We start from the raw sequence: 20772 nt of genomic DNA, 5'->3' as shown, positions 1-20772 counted from the left end.
GTAATTAATCTAGTGTGTTGAACCTATTTTAAAAAAAAATTCTGAAAAACTCTCTGAAATTGACATCTCAGCATGACAAAGTTGTTAATAACACATCATATAAAGTTTCTTTTTTTAAGTGTTCTTCTTAAATAATATTAGAAGATTTCGTTAATTTTGATTAGGTTTAACGTATTTACGACCAAAAAGTCACATTAAAATTTAAAAAAGACATTTATTTTGAACTACAAAAACTCTTCTCAAAGGACACACATACTGAACCGGATGAGTATTATAATGAATAACAAAAATAAATGAAAACAAAAATTATTCGTTACAAGTCTTGTTGGTGAATTTTACAAACGTGTTGTTGTGTGAGGAGATAAAGAACAAGCAAGAGAGATGTTTCCGATGCCTAGACTTGACTAAGCTTCCGACAATATTAGCGCTTGATCGAATCTCGAACTCCAACTTCACGGGAACTCCTCCATTGTGGTCTGAAGCAGCTAAGTCCGCTCCTGCACCGTAGAGTGGAACATTGGAGCCAACGAGGTTGATCCTAGACGTGTGGTTGCTCTGTTTTGGTTGGTAATAACTCTTTGGCTGAGCAATGGCAAGCGTGAATTGACGAGAGTATATGAGTTTGACAGCAGAGAAACTGACGTGAACGCCAAAGAATGTAGAAGGATTGTGTGTTGTGAAAACCATTGTACATTTGATGTTCATGATCTTTGTCGGAACTCCTGTGTTGTCTAAACCTTCCCAGTAGTAAAAACTATGCACATTCACACCCTATTTAACACATGCATGAAGACAAAAGTTAAACCCGTATAGAGCTTTACAAATATTAAAATTGCGATTTTCTCAATTATTTAAATTACTAAAAGTTATGGATTCATTTGGAGAAACACCTTATAATAAAATGTAAACGCAAAAGGATGAGCGGGTTTGCTCATGATCCGGATGTGGAATTCAGTAAGCTAGGACGAAGTGAATAAAGAGACAAGATGGAGATTTGAAGAAAGTGTCTCATTATCCATATACACCTAAGTGTGCATAAGTCTCCAGGTGAAGGAGAGGGTCCTTTTAGACCTGAGAGGCACGTGAGATCCACGTGATATAACTAATGTTGTAAATGACTAAGTATAAAGTCATCTCTTCTTATCTTCTTCTCGAAGCTCGATTGAAGTTTGTTACAGAGAGAGAGTCTTAGACAGAGAGAGGCACAAGGTTGTAAAGGATAACTCCGATCAAGTTCTAGTGAATTCCGGTGAAACATCCGGCGAGACGTAGGGTGCATTCATTGCCCCGAACTCGTAAAAGATCTGTGTTCTTTACTTTCTGCTTAGATATAGATATATCTCGAAGCTGCGACTAGATTCAGACTTAGAATCCAGAGGAAATCGCACAATATATAACCGGGCCAAGCATGAGCTTCGAGCCTCCCTTATATTTTCTCGAGCATATGAAGCACTTCCACTATCTTTGAATGGCCCATAAATCTCATGAGCATGAGCTGGTCATGAAGACCAAAGACCAATGAGGAGTAAATATAGTAAAATGTGCTTCATATGCTCGAGAAAATTTAGTTAATTTCTATCCCATATATTTCCATGGCCGGACTTAATTAATAGAATGTTCTGATTCTTCTAATGGGAAAGCAAGGCCTACTTCGAAATTAGCTTGCAACAACGTCAACAACACCACGAAAAAAGTCAATAATGGTTGCCCACTAATCATTACTAATACTCAAATTGTTTCACCAAGTATCATTTTAAAATATTTTACACAACTTAAGAAAATTCTTAATTATACAAATATGTAGTACATCAATAATTAGATGATAATGACTTATATTTAAAGATAATGAGTTTCTGGTGAAAGTTTAAATAGGAACTTTGTCTAAAATTCGAAAATGTAAAGCGACACTTTTGATGAATTGAAAACTCAAAAACCAAAAATATTAATGAAAAAGTGGAGTATTTTCGTTAAAAATGTTCTTAACATTTGTAAACGAAAATGAAAAACACATAGGTTTGAAATATATTAGTGAATTCTTGCTAAGTAAGGGATTAAAATACCTTGACGTATACATTTGGAGAAAAGGATTGAGAAGCGGCAAAGAGAACAGAACAGAGAAGAGAAAAGAGTGTCAATGTCGCAACAACTCCCAAAATAAGTCTACAAGTAGCAATTGAGATTCCTCTATTGTCCCCATAAACATCCTCGTACCGTCCATCGCCACTTTCTTCCTTAAGATCACCCGGCGACCATCTTCCGCCGTGATATTTCCTCCGTCCTTTCCACCGGAATCCTCCTCCACCGCCACTAGAGATGCGGCTAGCAAACGACGATGGGTGTGAAGGTGACTCTGTAGGAGTGGTCTGACGAGTCAGTGCCACCGAGGAAGACTTGTCCGAGTCACGTGATGGGCTTTGAACGTAATAAGCTGGACGTTTTGGTGATGATGATAGGTCGAGGCTTGTCATGTCTGAGTCAGATTTTGGGTACATCTTCATTTTTTTTTTTTTTTGTGTGTGTGTGTGTGTTAGTCTATATCAATATTTTGTTCTTATGCTCATAAATATTGTGTTTGTGTATGCATGGGAACAAAATAGGGGAATAGCTACAAGCGTAGGTTTTGGTAACAGAAGAAGCCAATAGTTTTGTGACCATTTGTCAAGAGTTTTGGGTGTCAGTTACATAATAGTACACTCTCGATTCTTTAAGTTTGACATTGTAACCAACGTATTTGACTCTTTTTTAAAAAAAAAGGTTGGATTCTACTCATTCTAGATACGATGTTGTGGGAAAAAAATGAAAGAGAAAAAAGATGGATTCGTTATAAGTAAAGCTAGTTACGATGCTCTTCCTATGCTTATTGATGCATTTTGACTAGTTGAACCCACACATATTTCACTTCAACACCTCTTAGTTCATCAATATACCAAATAATCTTATTAAAAACAAACTATTATTTTATAAAATAATGTATTCACTTTCTCTATATCTCAACAATACATTACATTGCCTCTTTATATACACACTAAGACACATAAAGAAAGAATAATTACACAAATCTTCTAACGGCTAAATATCAACGGCTAGCTACCAATAATCACAACTTACCAATTCATCACATTTTCCATATCAATCAAATCTTCAACACTCCCCCCTCAAGTTGAGCATGTAGATCTTGCATGCCCAACTTGACAACATTTGATGAAAGCTTGTCACACTAACTGCTTTTGTAAGCATATTTTGATCTTTCGATTTCACAAAGGGAAAGCAGATATTATTCCTATGTTGAGTTTCTCTCGTATGAAGTTTCGATCTATCTCCACGTGCTTTGTTCGGTCGTGTTGAACTGGATTATGGGTTATGTCAATAGCAGCTTTGTTGTCACAAAACAATGCCATTGACTTTGTCGAAGCAAAACCTATTTCAGTTAGAAGATTCTTTAACCACAACAATTCTCGTAGTCCTTTTTCCATACCTCGAAATTCTGATTCTGTACTTGAAAGTGAAACCACTTTCTGCTTTTTGATTCTCCAACTCACCAGGTTTCCACCTACAAAAGTAAAATATCCTGAGGTTAACTTACGATCATTGATGTCTCCTGTCCAATCAGCGTCTGTGTATCCTTCGACGTCAAGATGACTGTGTTTACTAAACATGAGACCTTTGCCTGGTGCTGCCTTTAAATAGCGTAGTATCTTTGTAACTGCATCCATATGCTCCTTACTTGGCTAATGCATGAATTTACTCACAACACTAACTACAAAAGCTATATCAGATCGAGTGTGAGATAAATAAATCAATTTCCCACTATTATTTGATACCTTTCTTTGTTTGTTGGTGATTGGTTAGGATCCACCGAGAGCTTTAGATTTTGCATCATTGGTGTCTCAATTGGTTTGTAATCTAGCATTCTGGTTTCTGCAAGTAAATCCAATACATATTTTCTTTGTGATATAGTATAACCTTTATAAATTATACTCGATAAATTAATATCTCAATAAATTAATATATTTTTTAAGTTCTAAATTAGTTTTTCGAGTAGATTTTTATATCGATAAATTAATAAATTAATAAAATATTTTAATCTCGACATTATTAATTTATAAAAGTTTTACTGTATAAAGATTCCTTGTTTTGAACTGTTTTGACCTTGCTACTTCAGCTCCCAAAAAATATTTTAAACCACCGATCTTCATCTCAAACTCACTATTAAGGAAGAGATAAACCTTAAATATATTCAAACCTAAAATATAAGAATCTCGGTTACACACAACACCAACACCAATGTCTGTTTCTTAAAATATAAGATTTTACCACAATGCAGTTACACACAACACCAATGTCGGTTTTTTTTCTTCAGAAAATTAAAATTATATTAAGATGAATTTGAAATTACATAATAGTCACGGTACAGAGCATTAGCCAACTCGAAGAATACAGACATCTTGAGAAGGAAAGGTAATTTGCAGGACCTTTCTTTGCTAATATGTCGGTTTTCTGTTCAATCGACCAAAAAAATCTACAATCATCGTAAAATATTTTCATATCTCAAGCCATAACCTCTCGACACATTATCAATGTTTCTACTCTCACCTTCGCTTGGTCATGTATTCTTTATCTCAGATTTCACTCGTTCATACCGCAGAAAGGCGGATATTTTTGTCTTTTAAAGCATCTACAATGGCCAAAAGGAACTACAACTATTTTTGTAGATGATCGAACTCAATCTTTGGCATTGATCCACTCTAATTACACGTTCTTGATTTTGTTCTCCAATTATCGTCATCCTAAAGTAATACATTATGGTCGTGAAGCTTTTGAGTTATTATCAACCAAGAAAGAGCAAGCACATATGGATCAATGCCAAAGATGGATCAAACCCATAGATGGAGCTCTATCAAGTGGAAACAATTGATTACATCTCTTGCTTCTTATTAATCTCTTCCTCCAAGACCCGCTAAACCAAAATCCACTCATAAGATATGTAAACACTTTTTTCATAATATGCAAACAAATACAAATATGCAATCAAAATTAAATATGCAATACTTTACTAAAAAAACGTTTTAAGGTTTTTGTAAACTGTTTCAAATTTACTGAACAAAAACGATCCAATATGCTACGTTTATTGCTTACTCTGTTTGGTATTCGTGAAACTTGCATCAATATAGTATATCACTTGCTTGTAAAAAGTGTTTTACATACGAACAATGTTCTTTTGAGAGTGAACTTTAACTACAAACAATATTTACTCATAACTCAAACTTAGTTCATTGTTGTATTTTTGAGACTCCACATTTGATTGACAAATCTTACAGAGCTAGATAGGGTGAAATTAAAATCATTACGGGAACTATGTAATCAACATCTGCCAGCAGAGGGAATACAAAGACTTATCAAAAAATTCAAACTTAAAAAAATTAGTGACATAGTTCCCGCAAGTCTATTAAAACATTCTAACGAGAGGGATCCACGCCAATCAAAAATTATGTTATTTTATGAATTGCAAATTTCTTTATTGCAACGTGTGATATGTTTGGAAAATTGGAAAGCGAAGCAATCAGAATAATCGGGGCCATTGTGATTTCCAATTATCAGAATAAGCAACCAGTCAAACGATTGTACATTCGCTAAATCAGAACATAATAATAAAATTAAAAGGAAGGATCATCAGATAGGAGCGAAAGACTATGCTGAATAGATGTAATCATGTAAGATTTTTATCATCTGAACTATGCGTTATCAATCATCACTTGACCCTTCCTTTAAGCTTTCTCATCAAAAATAAAGATTTTAGAAAATCACACAGCGAATCAAAAATCGGAATCAAAAATCGAAATTTGGATTTTATCAAAATAGGCCTCATAGAGAAGATTAGATATTATCAACAAGGATTAATTCAGACATATGCTTGTCAAAATTGTTTTAAATCACAGGCCTAAGCAATCAAAAACACAATCAACCAAAACAGATTCAAACGCAGAAAAACAAAATCGGATTCGAGGTTAGCGGAAAATAATTCAGCCTCATAAAGTAGATTAGATTTATCAACAAGGATTAATTCAGACATATGCTTGTCAAAATTGTTTTAAATCATAGGCCAAAAATCGATGAAAACAATAGAAAAATTTTGGGAGATGGACTCAGAATATGGGTGGTGATATAACAGAATGGTCGGCAAATTAGCTTTTTACGGCATATATTACGACGAACGAGACCTTTCAATATCAATCGTCACTGTCCATAAACACATAAATCAAAAAAAAAATTTCAAAAATTCATTGAAATCGAGAGAGAAAGATGAAAAAAAATGAGGAAGAGAAGCTAAACTCGGCGTAGATCGGAATAAATCCTAAGAAGAATGTTTACTCATATTGTTAAACTTTCACAAGCTTTTTAGTTTTTATACAAGAAACAAATATTTGGGAGCTAGGGTTTCGGGGAAACAAACGACATGTAGTTTCAACAAATTATTCTAAACTACACGCTGTTTCGTGAAAGATAAACAAACTACACGCTGTTATAGAGTCTCTCTAATTGCAACAAAACCCAAAAGTCTGGGCCCATTGGCCCATTATAGACAGATAATAGATTATTGCAAAAAATATGTTCCAGTTTTGCAAAAAATATGTTTTAGTTTTGTATTTTTTTCGTTTTGCTAAAATATACACTAAGTTCGATCGGTGACAACGTTTAAATAAGTTGGTTACAAATTTTGAACTAAAAAAACAGTTAAAAATAATGGTTGGAGAAGGCGGTTTAGTAACAAATGGTGATTCAACCGCTTATTTCACTCACTTCGATGTTTAGAGGCCATTGGAGTGGTTCATCTCCAAACCTTGGCAACCAATCAGAGCCATTGACTATCATTACAAAAGAGCATCGGTTTTAACATCCTCCTAATATATGTTATAGTTTTGAGTTTTTTGTGGAATTTTTTGTTTTTTTCGCAATTTTGCGTGTACTGATAATACTAAGAAAGATATTTTTTTTCATGGAAGGACAGAGTCCCACAACGGGAGAAACTTTCTACATAGTTACTTCAATTCAGATGGCTTCAGAGTATTTCTTTAGTTATATAATCAATAATTGACTTGTATTTTTTTGAGAAATTAGACTTATATTCACCCGACCTAATTAAGTTTGGGTAATTCAAAAAATGACAACAAACCCCTATTCTTTAATAAATAAAGTCAAAAATAAATCCTCCAACTTCATTTAGGACATCTTTAACACAAACAACAAAAATAATCAAAACACCAAAGCTCACAAAGGAATATCAACAAGCAAAACATAATTTGCTAACGAGAAAGCTAGACAAAAAAAAAGAGTAACAAAGCAAGAAACTAACAACAAGATTAAAGGAATGAACAACGAGGAAGCGCTTGAAAGAAGATCCCAACCATAGACGAACGTGGACTGACTGAGATCAGTAGATAGGTATATACCGTCTTCTCTAGCTTCCCATACGTCTCCATTTACAACATCAATGACTTGGTGATGCTTGAAGTCAGGTCCTTGCCATAGATATATAACACCGGAATATTGGTTCTAAGTAATCACATCCTCTGTAAAGCAAATTGTAGGATCCTGTGGGTGCACCCTATTGTATCTCATATAATGGCCCTTGGATTTGCAGTGGACTATGAGATCGTTTTGGTTTCGTAGGAAGTTTCTGATCGAAACGGTATTTGTGTGAGACAAGGCTGTGTTATTAATCATGGTTAGGCCAAAGGCAAAATCAAATAGGAAAAACGAAAGACGATTCATCGATATCTTGTATGATTTTAACTAATGCTTGATTTTTTATGCTGAGTTTTATGATCTTGAAACGAGACCAGGAGGATTATGGAGAGAGAGGAAAATCTTGGGAGAGAAACCTTGTTAGATGGTGTTCTTTAGTTAATTTGTTACGAATAATAAGAAAGATTTGTCATAGTCCTATTAGTTTTTGGAAACTTTAAAGTACTAAAAATACTATTTTCGGTTTGGATAATTATCAATAAGCAGTAAAAAAACACATATATTTTTAATATTCTCATAGTTTTTCAATAATTTTGTAACTATTAAAGTATTAAGGAACCAGGTTTCATTTCAATTCAATTTTTGCAAATATTATTGTAGGCGATGTTTTTGTAGGTTTGGAGGCTCTTATACACAAGTCCAAAACTATTTAGTAACCGTAAATATACGATGATTCTTATATATATATATATATATATATATTCAATTGAATTTGAATGTGAATAATGAAGAAACATTAAACTCTAAATGGAAATAGAAAACCTAAATATAATATTTTTAATTATATTTTAAACTTATCTAGAATAAACAAAGTATTTTTAGATGTAGTTGTTTGTGTGCTACTTTTGGAATTTCAGTTTGGTGTGCTAGAATCAAAACAATAAACTAATTTGTGTACTATGTTGTATTTTTTTGTAAGTATTATACAAAAGTATTATACTTATATAGTTTTTTATAATCAGTGAACTCTGTAAGTGGAGATGGCTACAAGATTGTATTGCTTTTCGAATAATCCAATTTGTTTTCACCCGACCTAATCCATTGCTGATCAAACCTTACAACAAAACCCTATTCTTGAATATAGTAAAACCTTGATAAATTAATACTCGATAAATTAATAATTACTATAAATTAATAAATTTTGCTGGTCCCAAGTCGGGTCAATGTAAAAATCCATCAAATTTGATAAGATAATAAGATAATAATTTTTTTCGAAACCCTTATATAAATATATGGTCCCAACAAAAACATAAATTAATAATTATATAAATTTATGTAAATATATGTAAATATAATATTCTAAAATATGACTAATGTGTTTGCTTTTACTTAAAGTTGAAATCTCATTGGTTCTCATCTCTCCAATTATTATATCAGTAGCTCTTATTGCTGTTTTACTATATACATTCAAAATTATGATAATTTTTTGATGTGATAATTGATTTTCTTACATATAAATATTTTTAAATGTATTGTAGTATTATCTTTAATTTTATCATCACTAATACTGATAGTAGCCATTGTTTTTTTTATAAGTTTTAAACTTATGAACATATATATTTTTACATGGACAATCCAATCTGGTGTTAAAAACTATTTTATTATGATAGGTATGATTGTTAATCATAATTTATATCATAAGATTTGTTAAAATTTTAAAATATAACATTATTCCAAAGAAATTTTTAAAAAATTATATACGGAAAGCAAATTTTCTCTATAAATTAATAATTATTAATTTATAGATAAATTAATATCACGATAAATTAATAAAATATCATGGTCCCAACATTATTAATTTATAGAGGTTTTACTGTATAGAAGAAAACTCACGTAATTAAAACTAACAAGTAAAAAAGAGAAAGAAAAAAACTCTATCTCTAAGTTCAATTCACTTATTAAAATCTTCCAAACACAAACAAAAAAAAAAACTAGATAAAAGAAAAGAGAAACAAGGAAGAAACTAACAACAAGCTTAAAGATGATCCCAACGAGGAAGCTCTTGATGATAATATTGAAGCAACATCCCAACTATACACGAACGCGGCTGGACGTTGATTTACAGATAGGTATACACCGTCTTCTCTAGCTTCCCATACATTGCCATTATCAACCTCAAAGTCTTTGTGATGCTTGAAGTCAGGTCCTTGCCATAGATGACACCAGACTCTATCGCAGTCATCGCATTCACCTTCTTTGTAACGCAAACTGTATGGTCTTGTGGGAAGCACCCTATGGTATCCATTATCTACGTACTCGGATTTGCAACGGACTATGAGTTCTTTTTGGTTAGGCAGAAAGTTTGTGATCCACACGGTTCTTGTGTGGCCTGATAAGGCTGTGTTGCTCATCATCATGGTTAGGGTAAAGACCAAAACACAACGGAGAAACGATAGACGATTCATTGATATCTCCTGTGTGTGTTTTTGAACTAATGCTCGATTTTTCAAACGAAGATCTGCGCATAGAATGTTGGAAATAGTTCTTTAGTTTGTTATATCTCTTCTCATTATATATAGAGAATACAAGTCATACAGTCCTACTAGTAATAGGAAAAACAGAATTAAGTAATAACAATATTATCTTAGTTTATGAGAATTCCAAAGTTTGCATATAAATAATTTTAGTTTTTTTTATATATATATATATATATATCATACTTTTACTATAATATGGGTTACTTCTTAACTAAGGATCCCAATGGCACTCCGATTCAGGTGGTTACAATGACCCTAGTCATGATATACTAGTGAATGATGATAATCCGATTTGACAACGATGCGATTCATCAATTTTTAGAGAGTAATTATTTTTTTTTTCAGAAATTGTACATAACTCATATCGCACCAAAAAGCTGTGATTGTGGTGCCATTTTACAATAACACATTTAAATTAATTTTTTATAGTATAATTTTGTATTCTAGTCTCACCTAAATCGCCTTCCCATTCAAGAATATAGGATAATCACATTGTACCTATTGCCAATAAACAACTTTCAGAACAGATGTACATGATTTCTGGATTATAAATCTTGAGAGTTAAAGGGCCTATATATTGGGATTGGCTATATATTGGACTTGACAATGGGCAACTAATGGTCGAGAACGGTAATTTGTTCCTATGTATTCCATTTATCCATTATGTGTCTTTTGGATTTGTTACACCCTCACTAGCTAAATATGACGCCAATACTTACCATTATTAGGGTCTTGATCACCATAACATAAGGAGAGAGGATGCTCATCGTATCTATGATTTACCACTTTTGGCCAATTAGAGCAACGATAATCCCAACTCAAAGTCACAATCATCACAAGAGATCGAGCATCGGTTTGAACATCCTTTTAATATATGTAATAGATTTTAGTTTTTGGGATATTTTTTCGTACAAGAAAGAGATTTCTTTTCATGGAAGCACAAAGAGTCCAAAAAACACGAGAGAGACATCCTACATAGTGGCTTCAGAGTAATTATTTAGTTATATTCATTAGTTTCGAGAAATCTGACATACTGTATATTCACCCGACCTTACTAAGTTTGAGTAATTCAACAAAACCGTATTCGTTAATGTACTAAGTCCAAGTTCGTTTAGGACTTAAAATTAATCAGAAAATAATCTCTCCAAGTTCATTCAGCAAATCTCCAACAAAAAACAAAAATAATCAAAACACCAAAGCTCATAAAAGAAAATCAAAAACCAAAACATGATTTGATAACAAGAAAACTAGATAAAAGAGAAGAGAAACAAGGAAGAAACTAACAACAAGCTTAAATAGAAGCAACTCGATCCCAACGAGGAAGCTCTTGATAAGGTTAAAGGAACATCCCAACCATACACGAACGCGGACCCACCGCTTCTTGTCGCTTCATATATACCGTCTTCTCTAGCTTCCCATACGTTGCTACCATAAACATTAAAGACTTGGTGATGCTTGAAGTTAGGTCCATGCCATAGATGACACCAGAATGTTTCTTGGTAGTCTGAGAGATCATCTGATTCTCTGTAAAGGAAATTGTAGGATACTGTGGGACGCAGCCTATGGTATCCCTTATCGTGGTCCACGGATTTGCAATGGACTATGAGATCGTTTTGGTTATGCAGAAAGTTTCTGATCCACACGCTAGCTGTGTAGGACGACAAGGCTGTGTTACTCATCATTGTTAAGCTAAAAGCCAAAACAAATAGGAGAAACAATAGACGATTCATCGACATTTTGGTGTTTTGAACTAATTAGTGCTCGATCTTTTTTTTTTTTGCTGTGAGTTTTATGATTTTGAAACAAAGTTCTTTAGTTTCTTACCTCTTTTATAATGATAAAATTAGATTCTAACCCGTAGTTGTTTATATTTTTTTAATAATTTGTGTTTTTTTTGTTTAGATATATATATAGATATATATATATATATTATAAATATATATTTTTAATAAGTGACAAAGATTAATTTTGTGTTTAGATAGAATTCGTTTTTGTATATTTTTTTAGTATTAAATATGACGTGATTATAAAATCATAATTCTATTTTATCTGTTCATAATAATAAAAAAAATTCGAGATTATATATTGGGTTTTTCTAAGCTCATGTCCAACTTCCCTAATTAGTATGATATTGTCCGCTTTGGGCCCAACAAGCAAAGCCCGCACGTATTTGTTTTTTTGGGCTCCTTCCCAAAAGGCTTCATACTAATTAGAGTTATACATTACTTATATACTAGACCATATTAGTCTAAACTTCCGATGTGGGACTTTGGATTGATTCCCAACATTATAAAACATAATTCTAATCAGTTCGTTTATATTATCATAAAATATAAATATTTATTAATTTTAATAATTTAAAACTATTAAACTAATTAATCATGATAAAATATGCAATAGTATATAGTTTATTATTTCAATCATTATAAAAAAAAAATTCGTACCAAGAAAGAGATTTCTTTTCATGGAAGTACAAAGAGTCCAAAAAAAACACGAGAGAAACTTTCTACATATTGGCTTCCGAGTATTTATTTAGTTATATTCATTAATTTCGAGAAATCTGACATATATTCACCCGACCTAACTAAGATTGAGTAATTCAACAAAACCGTATTCGTTAATGTACTAAGTCCAAGTTCGTTTAGGACTTTAGATTAAATTAGAGAATAAACTCTCCAAGTTAATTTAACAAACTCTCCAACAAAAACAAAAATAATCAAAACACCAAAGCTCATAAAAGAAAATCAAAAACCAAAACATAATTTGCTAACAAGAAACTAGACAAAAGAGAAGAGAAACAAGGAAGAAACTAACAACAAGCTTAAATAGAAGCAACTCGATCCCAACGAGGAAGCTCTTGATAATGTTAAAGGAACATCCCAACCATACATGAAGGCGGACGGACGTAGGTTTTCAGATAAATATATACCGTCTTCTCTAGCTTCCCATACTTCGCCAGTGTAAACATTAAAGACTTGGTGATGCTTGAACTTAGGTCCATGCCATAGATGACACCATAATGTATCTTCGTAGTCGAAGGAATCTCCTTTTCCTTTGTAAAGGAAATCGTAGGATACTGTGGGAGGCAGCCTATGGTATCCATTATCTTGGTCCAGGGATTTGCAATGGACTATGAGATCGTTGTGGTTATGCAAGAAGTTTCTGAACCACACGGTTCCTGTGTAGGACGACAAGGCTGTGTTACTCATCATGGTTAAGCTAAAGGCCAAAACAAATAGGAGAAACGATAGACGATTCATCGACATCGTCTTGGTGTTTTGAACTAACTAATGCTCGATTACTATTTGCAAGTTGCTGGGTCATATCGTTGGATCTATGGATGATATCGTTTCCTGGGTACGATCTCCCACACATAATGATTAATTTTATACTATTTTCAATTCACATAGATTAATTTTATATTCAGAAATATTTTTTTTATCATTTTTTATTCTACTATTAAATACGATCGCGATTATAAAAAATATAATTCTAACATGTTCGTTTATATTAATCCAAAAAATTCACAATTATAAAAATTATATTACATAATTCTAACTAATCCGTTCATATTATTGTATGATATAAATATTTATTAATTTTTAATATTTAAAATTTTTATACTAATTGATCATGATGAAAATATGCAATAACATATCATTATCATCTCAATTATTATAAAATTATTTTTAAAATTTAGATATCTTAATTAAATCTAAATTAATATCCAATTTTTTATTTTTGTAAAATATACCAATAACAGATACAAAATTAATCTAATTTATATTTAAATAAATCCATTAATATATACTAATGTTCGAAATTATTTTTTAATTAAAATATGATATTTAATTAATATTTTAATAAATTAATTTGTTTGGTAACAAAAATAGTAATTATCTAAGTAAAAAATAATCTAAAAAAGTATTTTTGTTTGGACACAAAAATATATATTGTAATAGTATAGATAATACTTGTCATAGTCCTATTAGTTTTAGGAAACACCAAAATAATTAAAATATTATATATCTTCGGTTCAGATAATTCCAAATAAGCAGTAAAAAAAATTCATGTATATATTACCGTGCAGTTTTTTATTTTTATTTTTATTTTCATAGTACAATGCATATTCTTTAGATATGTAAAAAGCTAGTATAAATATATACATACATACAAATTGGGTTTGCATATATATAAATTAAAAAAAATTAATATTTTCAAAATTTGGTTTACTTAAAGAATGAGATTTTAATTCAATTTTTTTTTTTTGCAAATATTGTAGCCAGGATGTTTTTGTATCTTTGGAGACTCTTTTGCACAACTCCAAAACTTTTTATTAACCGTAAATATACGATTCTAAGATAATTAAAAATAATAATAATCAATTGAATTCGAATACGAATAGTTGATGAAAATCCATGAGCTGCTTTTAAAGGAAATAAAAAGGGGATGGGACTAAACAAACATATTTTACAGCATACTAAAAGGAGTAGGAGAGTCTAGGATATAGACACAAACAGTGTTAACACAAGTCACAAGAACAAACACTTCTAAAACACCATTGCTTTCTAATGCTTCAACATCAAATGTGCAATTAACTGACTCCAAAAGAAGAAGACGTTAAAAGAAGATTTGAGAATCTGTTTGTTTTCTGCAAAGGACTAAATTTTCAGTTTCTTTCAGCTCTACTACTTCTACTTCTTTCTGGAGCCATTCTCATATCGAGCGTTGAAAGAACTTGCGGCATTGACATTCCTCCCGATACAACGATCTCTGCAGATAAAATAAAAACAAACCCTCAAGGACTAGAAGATAACATCTCCGACATTTTCAAGGTAAAATCAATTGATCTTTTTTCCTCACCTATGCCTTCCCTTACTGAGAGATTTGGTCTGATCACATCATTTGTACTAACAAGGAATACATCTCCAATATAAAGGTGATTCGTGGGAACATACACACAGCAAAGTTCCTCTTCATCTGAGTAAGTCTGCAATTAAAACATTTTTAAGCTTTGTTTTAAACCTGCATTTGCATGAAGAACGTTGTGGTTTCATGTAACAGACCTGGAGAACAACAGTCGATGTGATGAACCCAATCGCGTATTCACCAATACGTGGATGCCTTATAATGGCGACTTCCTTGAAAGCCTGAGTGTTTTGATCTGGAATGTAATGGTGACAAGTCATATAATCAACTACTCCTCTCCACCAAAAACGATCAAACCAAAGAGATTGAGAGAAAGAAGCCCAACGATACCTGGCGATATAGCAGTACTGATTTGCTTGGAGGCGTTGTAGATATGGCGAACAAATGGCATCCGCTTGATAAACCACTCTCCCAAATTCAGAACCGATGTCCCCAACCATGACGACATGAACACTCCAACCAAGAAGATGAATGTAAGGGACGTGATAAAGCCGAGTCCTGGAAAGCAAATTTACAAAACAAGACTGACATTAAATGTTGTCTACTACATTTGTCTTCAACTTGTAGAGCCATATGATTTGGTTTTTGACAATATAGAGTTACTTCGTGATGGCCAATGAACATACATGTAGTTACTAGACGGAGATATTGAGGAGCTAGAAGCTCACCAAATATATCAATTCCGAGTTGAGCATAAATTGGGGAGAAAAATCCATCAACGAAATGAATAAACCACCACGTCACGTAGAAAGTGATCGCCATTGGAAGCAAGATCACACTGCAAGACGATTTAGAGAGTCAGAAGATGCAGAGATTTAGCTTAGAGATCAAATGCAAAACGAAATCCTCAATTACGATAAGCAAGAAAAGACAAGACGTTCCCCTACCATCCAGTCATGAACTTCTTTGATGCCCAGCTTCTTATCAACTTGTAAAAGGTCTAAAGATAAACCAAATTCTTAGTCAGAAAAGAGATCAAGACTGGATAGCAGATAAGAAACAGAGTTTCATTTCTTGTATTGCAACAGATTCTCATGTTCTTTGGTAATCACTAAATCATCCAGGAACAACTTCAAACTTCTTTGAACAAAATGCTGAAACGAAAAATAGATCCTTGTTTTCAAAAATCTTGATCCGATCAAGCTAAAGCTAACTTTCCAATTCTCAACCTCGAACCCGAAATTGACCAACAAAGAGAAGATTCTGCACTAAACCCAACAAAAATGGATGAAAAATTCGAGGAATTTCGCCATCAAAAACCCTAAATCGCAGAATCCGAACAGCGCACAAACTAAAAAACCCTAAGGGCCGTAATTTCCGAATCGAGATCATAAAAGTGATAACCTCGTGACCAGCGGGATGTGAGGAAGAAGACGAAGAAGAAGAAGAGGGTTTGGGTGTAGCATCGTCATCATCTTCGCCGGAATGAGCAACTGGAATCAGAAGCTCCCGATCTCTGTTAGCCATCACGCTCCCGGGTTTCGCGTCGCCCATAAACGGTAACGAAAGAGAAGGAATTGAGAAACCCAGCAACAGAGACGGAGCAAATGGAGAAAAAAGGAGATCAACAATGGAAGAAAGGTCAAAGATTCAACGAGGAAGAAGAAAAATCCCCAAAGCTGACCTCTAATTCGACGGTCAGAGAAAGAGAGAGAAAGAGGAGAGAAAGACTATCTGTTTCCAGTCTGTTTCGGAAATTTGTTAATATTTTTTTAATCTTCGTCTCTAATCATTTTAATTATTAATGGAAAGCAATTAATCAATTATCAAAAATCATTTGACAGTATATGAAAATTAAAAACTATACTGTGTATCATTGTCGTAATTGGTTTTAATATGTTTAATGAGGGTGTTTTACAATAACTTGTTAGTTAATTAATGTGTTAAAAAAACAAATGCAATGTTGGACTTTGAACGAAAACAGTGAAACTTAGCCTGGGCATATTATCCGGACCCGAGAACCCGCTCTGGAATCGACCCAAAAAACCTGGTCCGAATCGATTTCGGATACCACCTAATTATTCGATAGATTCTATTTCTTGGACCCGTGGGTAACGGTTCGGATCCGGAGTTTCTCTTAAACCCGATAGTGTACCCGATTTTCTTAAGTTTTCTTTTTCTTCTCTTCGATTCTTTCTAAGTTTGATCTTGAGAGAATATTGATTCAAATCAAATCACTAAAATTTCCCGACGATCTCGCAAACCAACTTCCCATTATCAAAACCTTGGATCGATTTACTTATAGCTGCTCTAAACCCCCAATTTACAAACTGGAATCCCTAAATAAGAAAAACGTGGCCTCCAAATCGCGATCGCCGTCTCCTTCAACTGAATCATCGAGAAACTTGTCTGAGGTAAGTGGTTATCAAATTTTAAATTCGTGATCTTGATCTCTGACTTTTATCTGTTCTAACGCTAATCGATGAAGGATGAACTCTGAATTCTGAGTACACTTATGTTCGGTACTTTGATATGTCTTTTTTTGTTTGATATGTGTTTTTGTTTGTGATTGATTCACTTACTTTGTTTTCATTACATTCGTATATGCTTTGTATGAGATTGACTCACACTCACTTAAGTTTGATATGTGTTCGAAATGCTTCAAAAAAAAAAAAAATCTAGCTGACTTGTTCGATGGATGAACTCTGAAACTTATGTTGGAAACTTGGAATTGTGTTTTTGTTTACGATTGATTATTTGATTCACTTACTTTGTTTTCATTACATTCATATTCAGTTGTATGAGATTGATTCACTTATGTTTGATATGTGTTTGAAATCCTTGCGAAAAAAAAACTCTTTCTGACTTGTTGTCTTGTACGATGAACATCTGAAACTTATGTTTGATTTTTGACTTGGTGTTCATACTTCTAATGTTCTATACTATGTCTTATGCAGATGGCATCTTCTGAAAACCCACCAAGCAATGATGTTCCAATGAATGAACGTGGAGATGATTTCGAAGACACAGATGATGCTGTTGAAACACCTTGTACTCGGAAGAGGAAAGAGTCTCGAGATTCTGGTTCTATCTCAACAAAGAAGACAAGGTCGAAGATGTGGGAACACTACACAAGACAGAAGAACAATTACGACAAGTGTAATTGTAATTATTGTGGCCGTGAGATGTCTTGTCCAACCAAGTCAGGGACCTCTAGTCTAAAGAAGCATATAGACTTCTGTTGCAAGGCATACCGAGCATGGAAGGCTGCGAACAGGGATAATAACCAGACTGTGTTATCTCCTACTGGTGAAGATGAGAAGCTGGGTTTAGGTAAGGTTTCTGAGCTTGTGTTTAGGGAAGCTTCACATGAGATGCTGGTTTTAGGGGAGTTGCCGTTAGCTTTCATAGAGAGTGTAGCTTGGAAGCATTTCACATCAAAATGCAAACTACACACTCCTCATTCTCGGAGAACAGCAACAACGGATATTGTTGACATGTATGTATCTCGGAAGGCAAAGATGATGGAGATTCTTGCAACAAGCAGCGACTGTCTCTAACAACTGATATATGGACTGCTCCATATACTAGTGCAAGTTACATGGTCATCACAGCTCATTTTGTTGATGCTTTTTGGAGATTACGAAAGATGATCATAGGGTTTAAGAATGTTTCCGACCATAAGGGATCAACTATTTGTAAGGTTCTGCTGGAGGTTTTGGCTGAATGGGATATCAAGAGAGTGTTTACCATAACCGTGGACAATGCCACATCTAACAGCTCGGCTATGAAGAAATTCAAAGAAGCATTTATGCAACAGGGAGATGATGCATTGGTTCTTAAAGGTCAGTACCTACATCTAAGGTGTGCAACACACATTTTGAACCTCATTGTGAAGGATGGTTTGGCGGAAGAAGACAACAGTATTGTTGCTATTAGGACTGCCGTTCACTACGTACAGTCTTCTACAAACAGAGTGAAATCTTTTGAGTTTCGAGTAGAGACAGGAAAGATGACTAGAGGAAGCTTACCTCTAGACGTGAAGACCAGGTGGAATTCCACATGTCTCATGCTGGAACAAGCTTTGAAGTTTTGGTTGGCTTTTGAGAGGATGCAGGCTGAAGATAAACCTTATGGTGACCATTTTCTTGAACAAGTAGAAGGGAAAAAGAGGATTGGACCACCAACTACAAGCTATTGGGATGCAGTTGACATGTTGGTTCAGTTTCTTGTAATTTTTTACAAATCTACATTGATGCTTTCTGCTTCTACATCTGTGGCTGCTCACAAAGTCTATAATGAGATTGTCACTATTACTTCAAACATTAGTGACATTAGTACTAGCCCAGTAGCTGATGATACCCTTGAAGAGTAGAGCCTTAGCAATGATTGGTAAATTGGAGAAGTATTGGGATCCGTTTAGGGAGAAGAATGAGATGAATAGGCTTGTGATAGTGGCTAGTGTTTTTGATCCACGAAAAAAGATGAAGTTTGCTCAGTTCTGTTTTGATTCTCTTTATGAGAAGGATAGTGCCGCTGGTAAAAGTCTATGATTCCATTGAGCAAATTTTAAAGGATTTGTTTGCTGAGTACAACAGCTTAGTAGATCGAAGTAGTTCTACAGGGTCGCAGGGACAATCTTCTTCTCAGTCCCAAGGAACGTTTTCTCAGTCTCAAGAGCAAATCGGTACTGATGTTTTTGAAAGAAGTGTTCTGAGTCATGGGGTTGGGTATAAACGAATGGACAGCATATATGATGAGCTTGTAGAAGAAGCAGGAGTTGATGACTCAACAAATGAGTTAGAGATATATTTGAAAGAGGCTGTTGATAAACCAAAACTGATGAAAGGTACAGAGTATGATATCTTGGGATGGTGGATGAGAAATAGTGGCAAGTTCCCAGTCCTTTCACTGATTGCAAAAGATATACTTGCAATGCAAGTGTCATCTGTTGCATCCGAATCCGCATTTAGCACAAGTGGGAGAGTGTTAAGCCCATACAGAAGCTGTTTGACACATTACATGGTTGAAGCGTTGATGTGTACTGAACAATGGTTAAAATGTGAGATTCATATCAATGAAAGAGGAGTGTCAACTTGTGAACAAATGCTTGCGGAGGTGGAGCTTGAAGATGAACTCATGAGAAGTAAGTTTGTTCCCTTTTACTTGTCTCTTTGATTATTAAGTTTGATAATTGATACTTTGATTTCTAACCTTTTTTTTGGACCTTTTTTAAATAGAAAACAACCCTGAGTTTAATATGACACGAAGCTGAGCTGGTGATAGTGAAAGAGTGTTTGATTCTTTGTGAACTTGCAAGTGAAAGGTAAACACTGATTACTACACTTGGGAAGTGACACATTTTGTTTGTCTTCGTGATATTAGGAGATTTTTTAAACTGATTTGCATCTTGTGTTTGCTTCATGTATTATTGTATTAGGTCTTCAAGCTCAAGTCATCAAGTTCGGGATTATCAAACATCTATGAACGAACAAGTGGTCTACTGCTCTCGGTTTTTTTACTAGTATTACTAAGTTTTCATAGTTTTATGCTTCATGACATGAAGTTCATGCACTTTTGTTTTAGGATTTCTAAGTTTTTAATACTTGGTTTTGTGTTCTAGGATATTTAAGTATCTCTAAATCATTTCTAGTTATGAATTTGCAAGTTACAATGGTAAAAACTTCATCTCTTTATGCATTTCAAGTTTTTCTTATTGAATTTCAGTTATTTTTTTAAGAATTTCGGTTATTTGTGGTTATTTTCAGCAATTCGGGTCTGATTAAAACCGAACCGAACTGGTACCCAATTTTTCGGTTCAATTTCGGTTTTTATTAATTATATCCGAACCGACCCGTAATCGACAAGAACCGATCCGAAACCGGACCGAATAATTTCGGTT

General features: G+C 33.6%; 4 protein-coding genes and 2 non-coding genes across 6 annotated transcripts; 1 reads left to right on the top strand and 5 right to left on the bottom strand.

Annotated features, from left to right (window-relative positions):
* Positions 1-253: 253 nt before the first annotated feature.
* LOC18013544 lies at positions 254-2506 on the bottom strand. Its single transcript, XM_006418652.2, has 2 exons — positions 2061-2506; positions 254-771 (listed from the first exon to the last, which is right to left on the bottom strand). Exons 1-2 carry the CDS (start codon positions 2496-2498, stop codon positions 307-309), a joined length of 903 nt encoding a protein of 300 aa, XP_006418715.1. The 5' UTR covers positions 2499-2506; the 3' UTR covers positions 254-306.
* Positions 2507-3423: 917 nt separating this feature from the next.
* Positions 3424-9881, bottom strand: LOC112084408 (S-protein homolog 26-like). The gene is made up of 2 exons (XM_024153536.1): positions 9493-9881; positions 3424-3550 (listed from the first exon to the last, which is right to left on the bottom strand). Exons 1-2 carry the CDS (start codon positions 9879-9881, stop codon positions 3424-3426), a joined length of 516 nt encoding a protein of 171 aa, XP_024009304.1.
* LOC112084994 lies at positions 5663-5762 on the bottom strand. Its single transcript, XR_002898639.1, has one exon. It is a non-coding gene; the product is annotated as a small nucleolar RNA snR60/Z15/Z230/Z193/J17 (small nucleolar RNA).
* Positions 6140-6243, bottom strand: LOC112084995. The gene has a single exon (XR_002898640.1). It is a non-coding gene; the product is annotated as a small nucleolar RNA Z43 (small nucleolar RNA).
* Positions 9882-14437: 4556 nt separating the features above from the next.
* LOC18013543 (protein LIKE COV 1) lies at positions 14438-16633 on the bottom strand. The gene is made up of 7 exons (XM_006418651.2): positions 16275-16633; positions 15818-15870; positions 15599-15708; positions 15261-15428; positions 15068-15165; positions 14865-14991; positions 14438-14774 (listed from the first exon to the last, which is right to left on the bottom strand). Exons 1-7 carry the CDS (start codon positions 16422-16424, stop codon positions 14671-14673), a joined length of 810 nt encoding a protein of 269 aa, XP_006418714.1. The 5' UTR covers positions 16425-16633; the 3' UTR covers positions 14438-14670.
* Positions 16634-17072: 439 nt separating this feature from the next.
* On the top strand, positions 17073-20016 carry LOC112084632. The gene is made up of 2 exons (XM_024153891.1): positions 17073-17284; positions 17828-20016. Exon 2 carries the CDS (start codon positions 17828-17830, stop codon positions 18428-18430), a length of 603 nt encoding a protein of 200 aa, XP_024009659.1. The 5' UTR covers positions 17073-17284; the 3' UTR covers positions 18431-20016.
* The last annotated feature ends 756 nt before the right edge of the window (positions 20017-20772 follow it).

This window comes from Eutrema salsugineum, unplaced genomic scaffold, assembly GCF_000478725.1.
Source record: "Eutrema salsugineum unplaced genomic scaffold, Eutsalg1_0 scaffold_4, whole genome shotgun sequence".
Lineage (NCBI taxonomy): Eukaryota > Viridiplantae > Streptophyta > Magnoliopsida > Brassicales > Brassicaceae > Eutrema > Eutrema salsugineum.
Note: the sequence above shows the minus strand (reverse complement) of the source record. Positions and strands in the feature narration are given on the sequence as shown.

Bases quoted from the DNA above. Each gene is read 5' to 3' on its own strand.
- LOC112084408 (XM_024153536.1), bottom strand. From the start codon at position 9,881: ATGATGATGAGCAACACAGCCTTATCAGGCCACACAAGAACCGTGTGG. The intron at 3,551-9,492 runs GTTAGTTTCTTC...TTACTTTTGTAG, and splicing joins GGATCATCTTTAAGCTTGTT to GTGGAAACCTGGTGAGTTGG.
- LOC18013543 (XM_006418651.2), bottom strand. From the start codon at position 16,424: ATGGGCGACGCGAAACCCGGGAGCGTGATGGCTAACAGAGATCGGGAG. The intron at 15,709-15,817 runs GTAGGGGAACGT...ATCGTCTTGCAG, and splicing joins AAGAAGTTCATGACTGGATG to TGTGATCTTGCTTCCAATGG. The intron at 14,992-15,067 runs GTCTGTTACATG...TTTTAATTGCAG, and splicing joins CATCGACTGTTGTTCTCCAG to ACTTACTCAGATGAAGAGGA.
- LOC18013544 (XM_006418652.2), bottom strand. From the start codon at position 2,498: ATGAAGATGTACCCAAAATCTGACTCAGACATGACAAGCCTCGACCTA. The intron at 772-2,060 runs GTATTTTAATCC...TGTGTTAAATAG, and splicing joins CTCCAAATGTATACGTCAAG to GGTGTGAATGTGCATAGTTT.
- LOC112084632 (XM_024153891.1), top strand. From the start codon at position 17,828: ATGGCATCTTCTGAAAACCCACCAAGCAATGATGTTCCAATGAATGAA.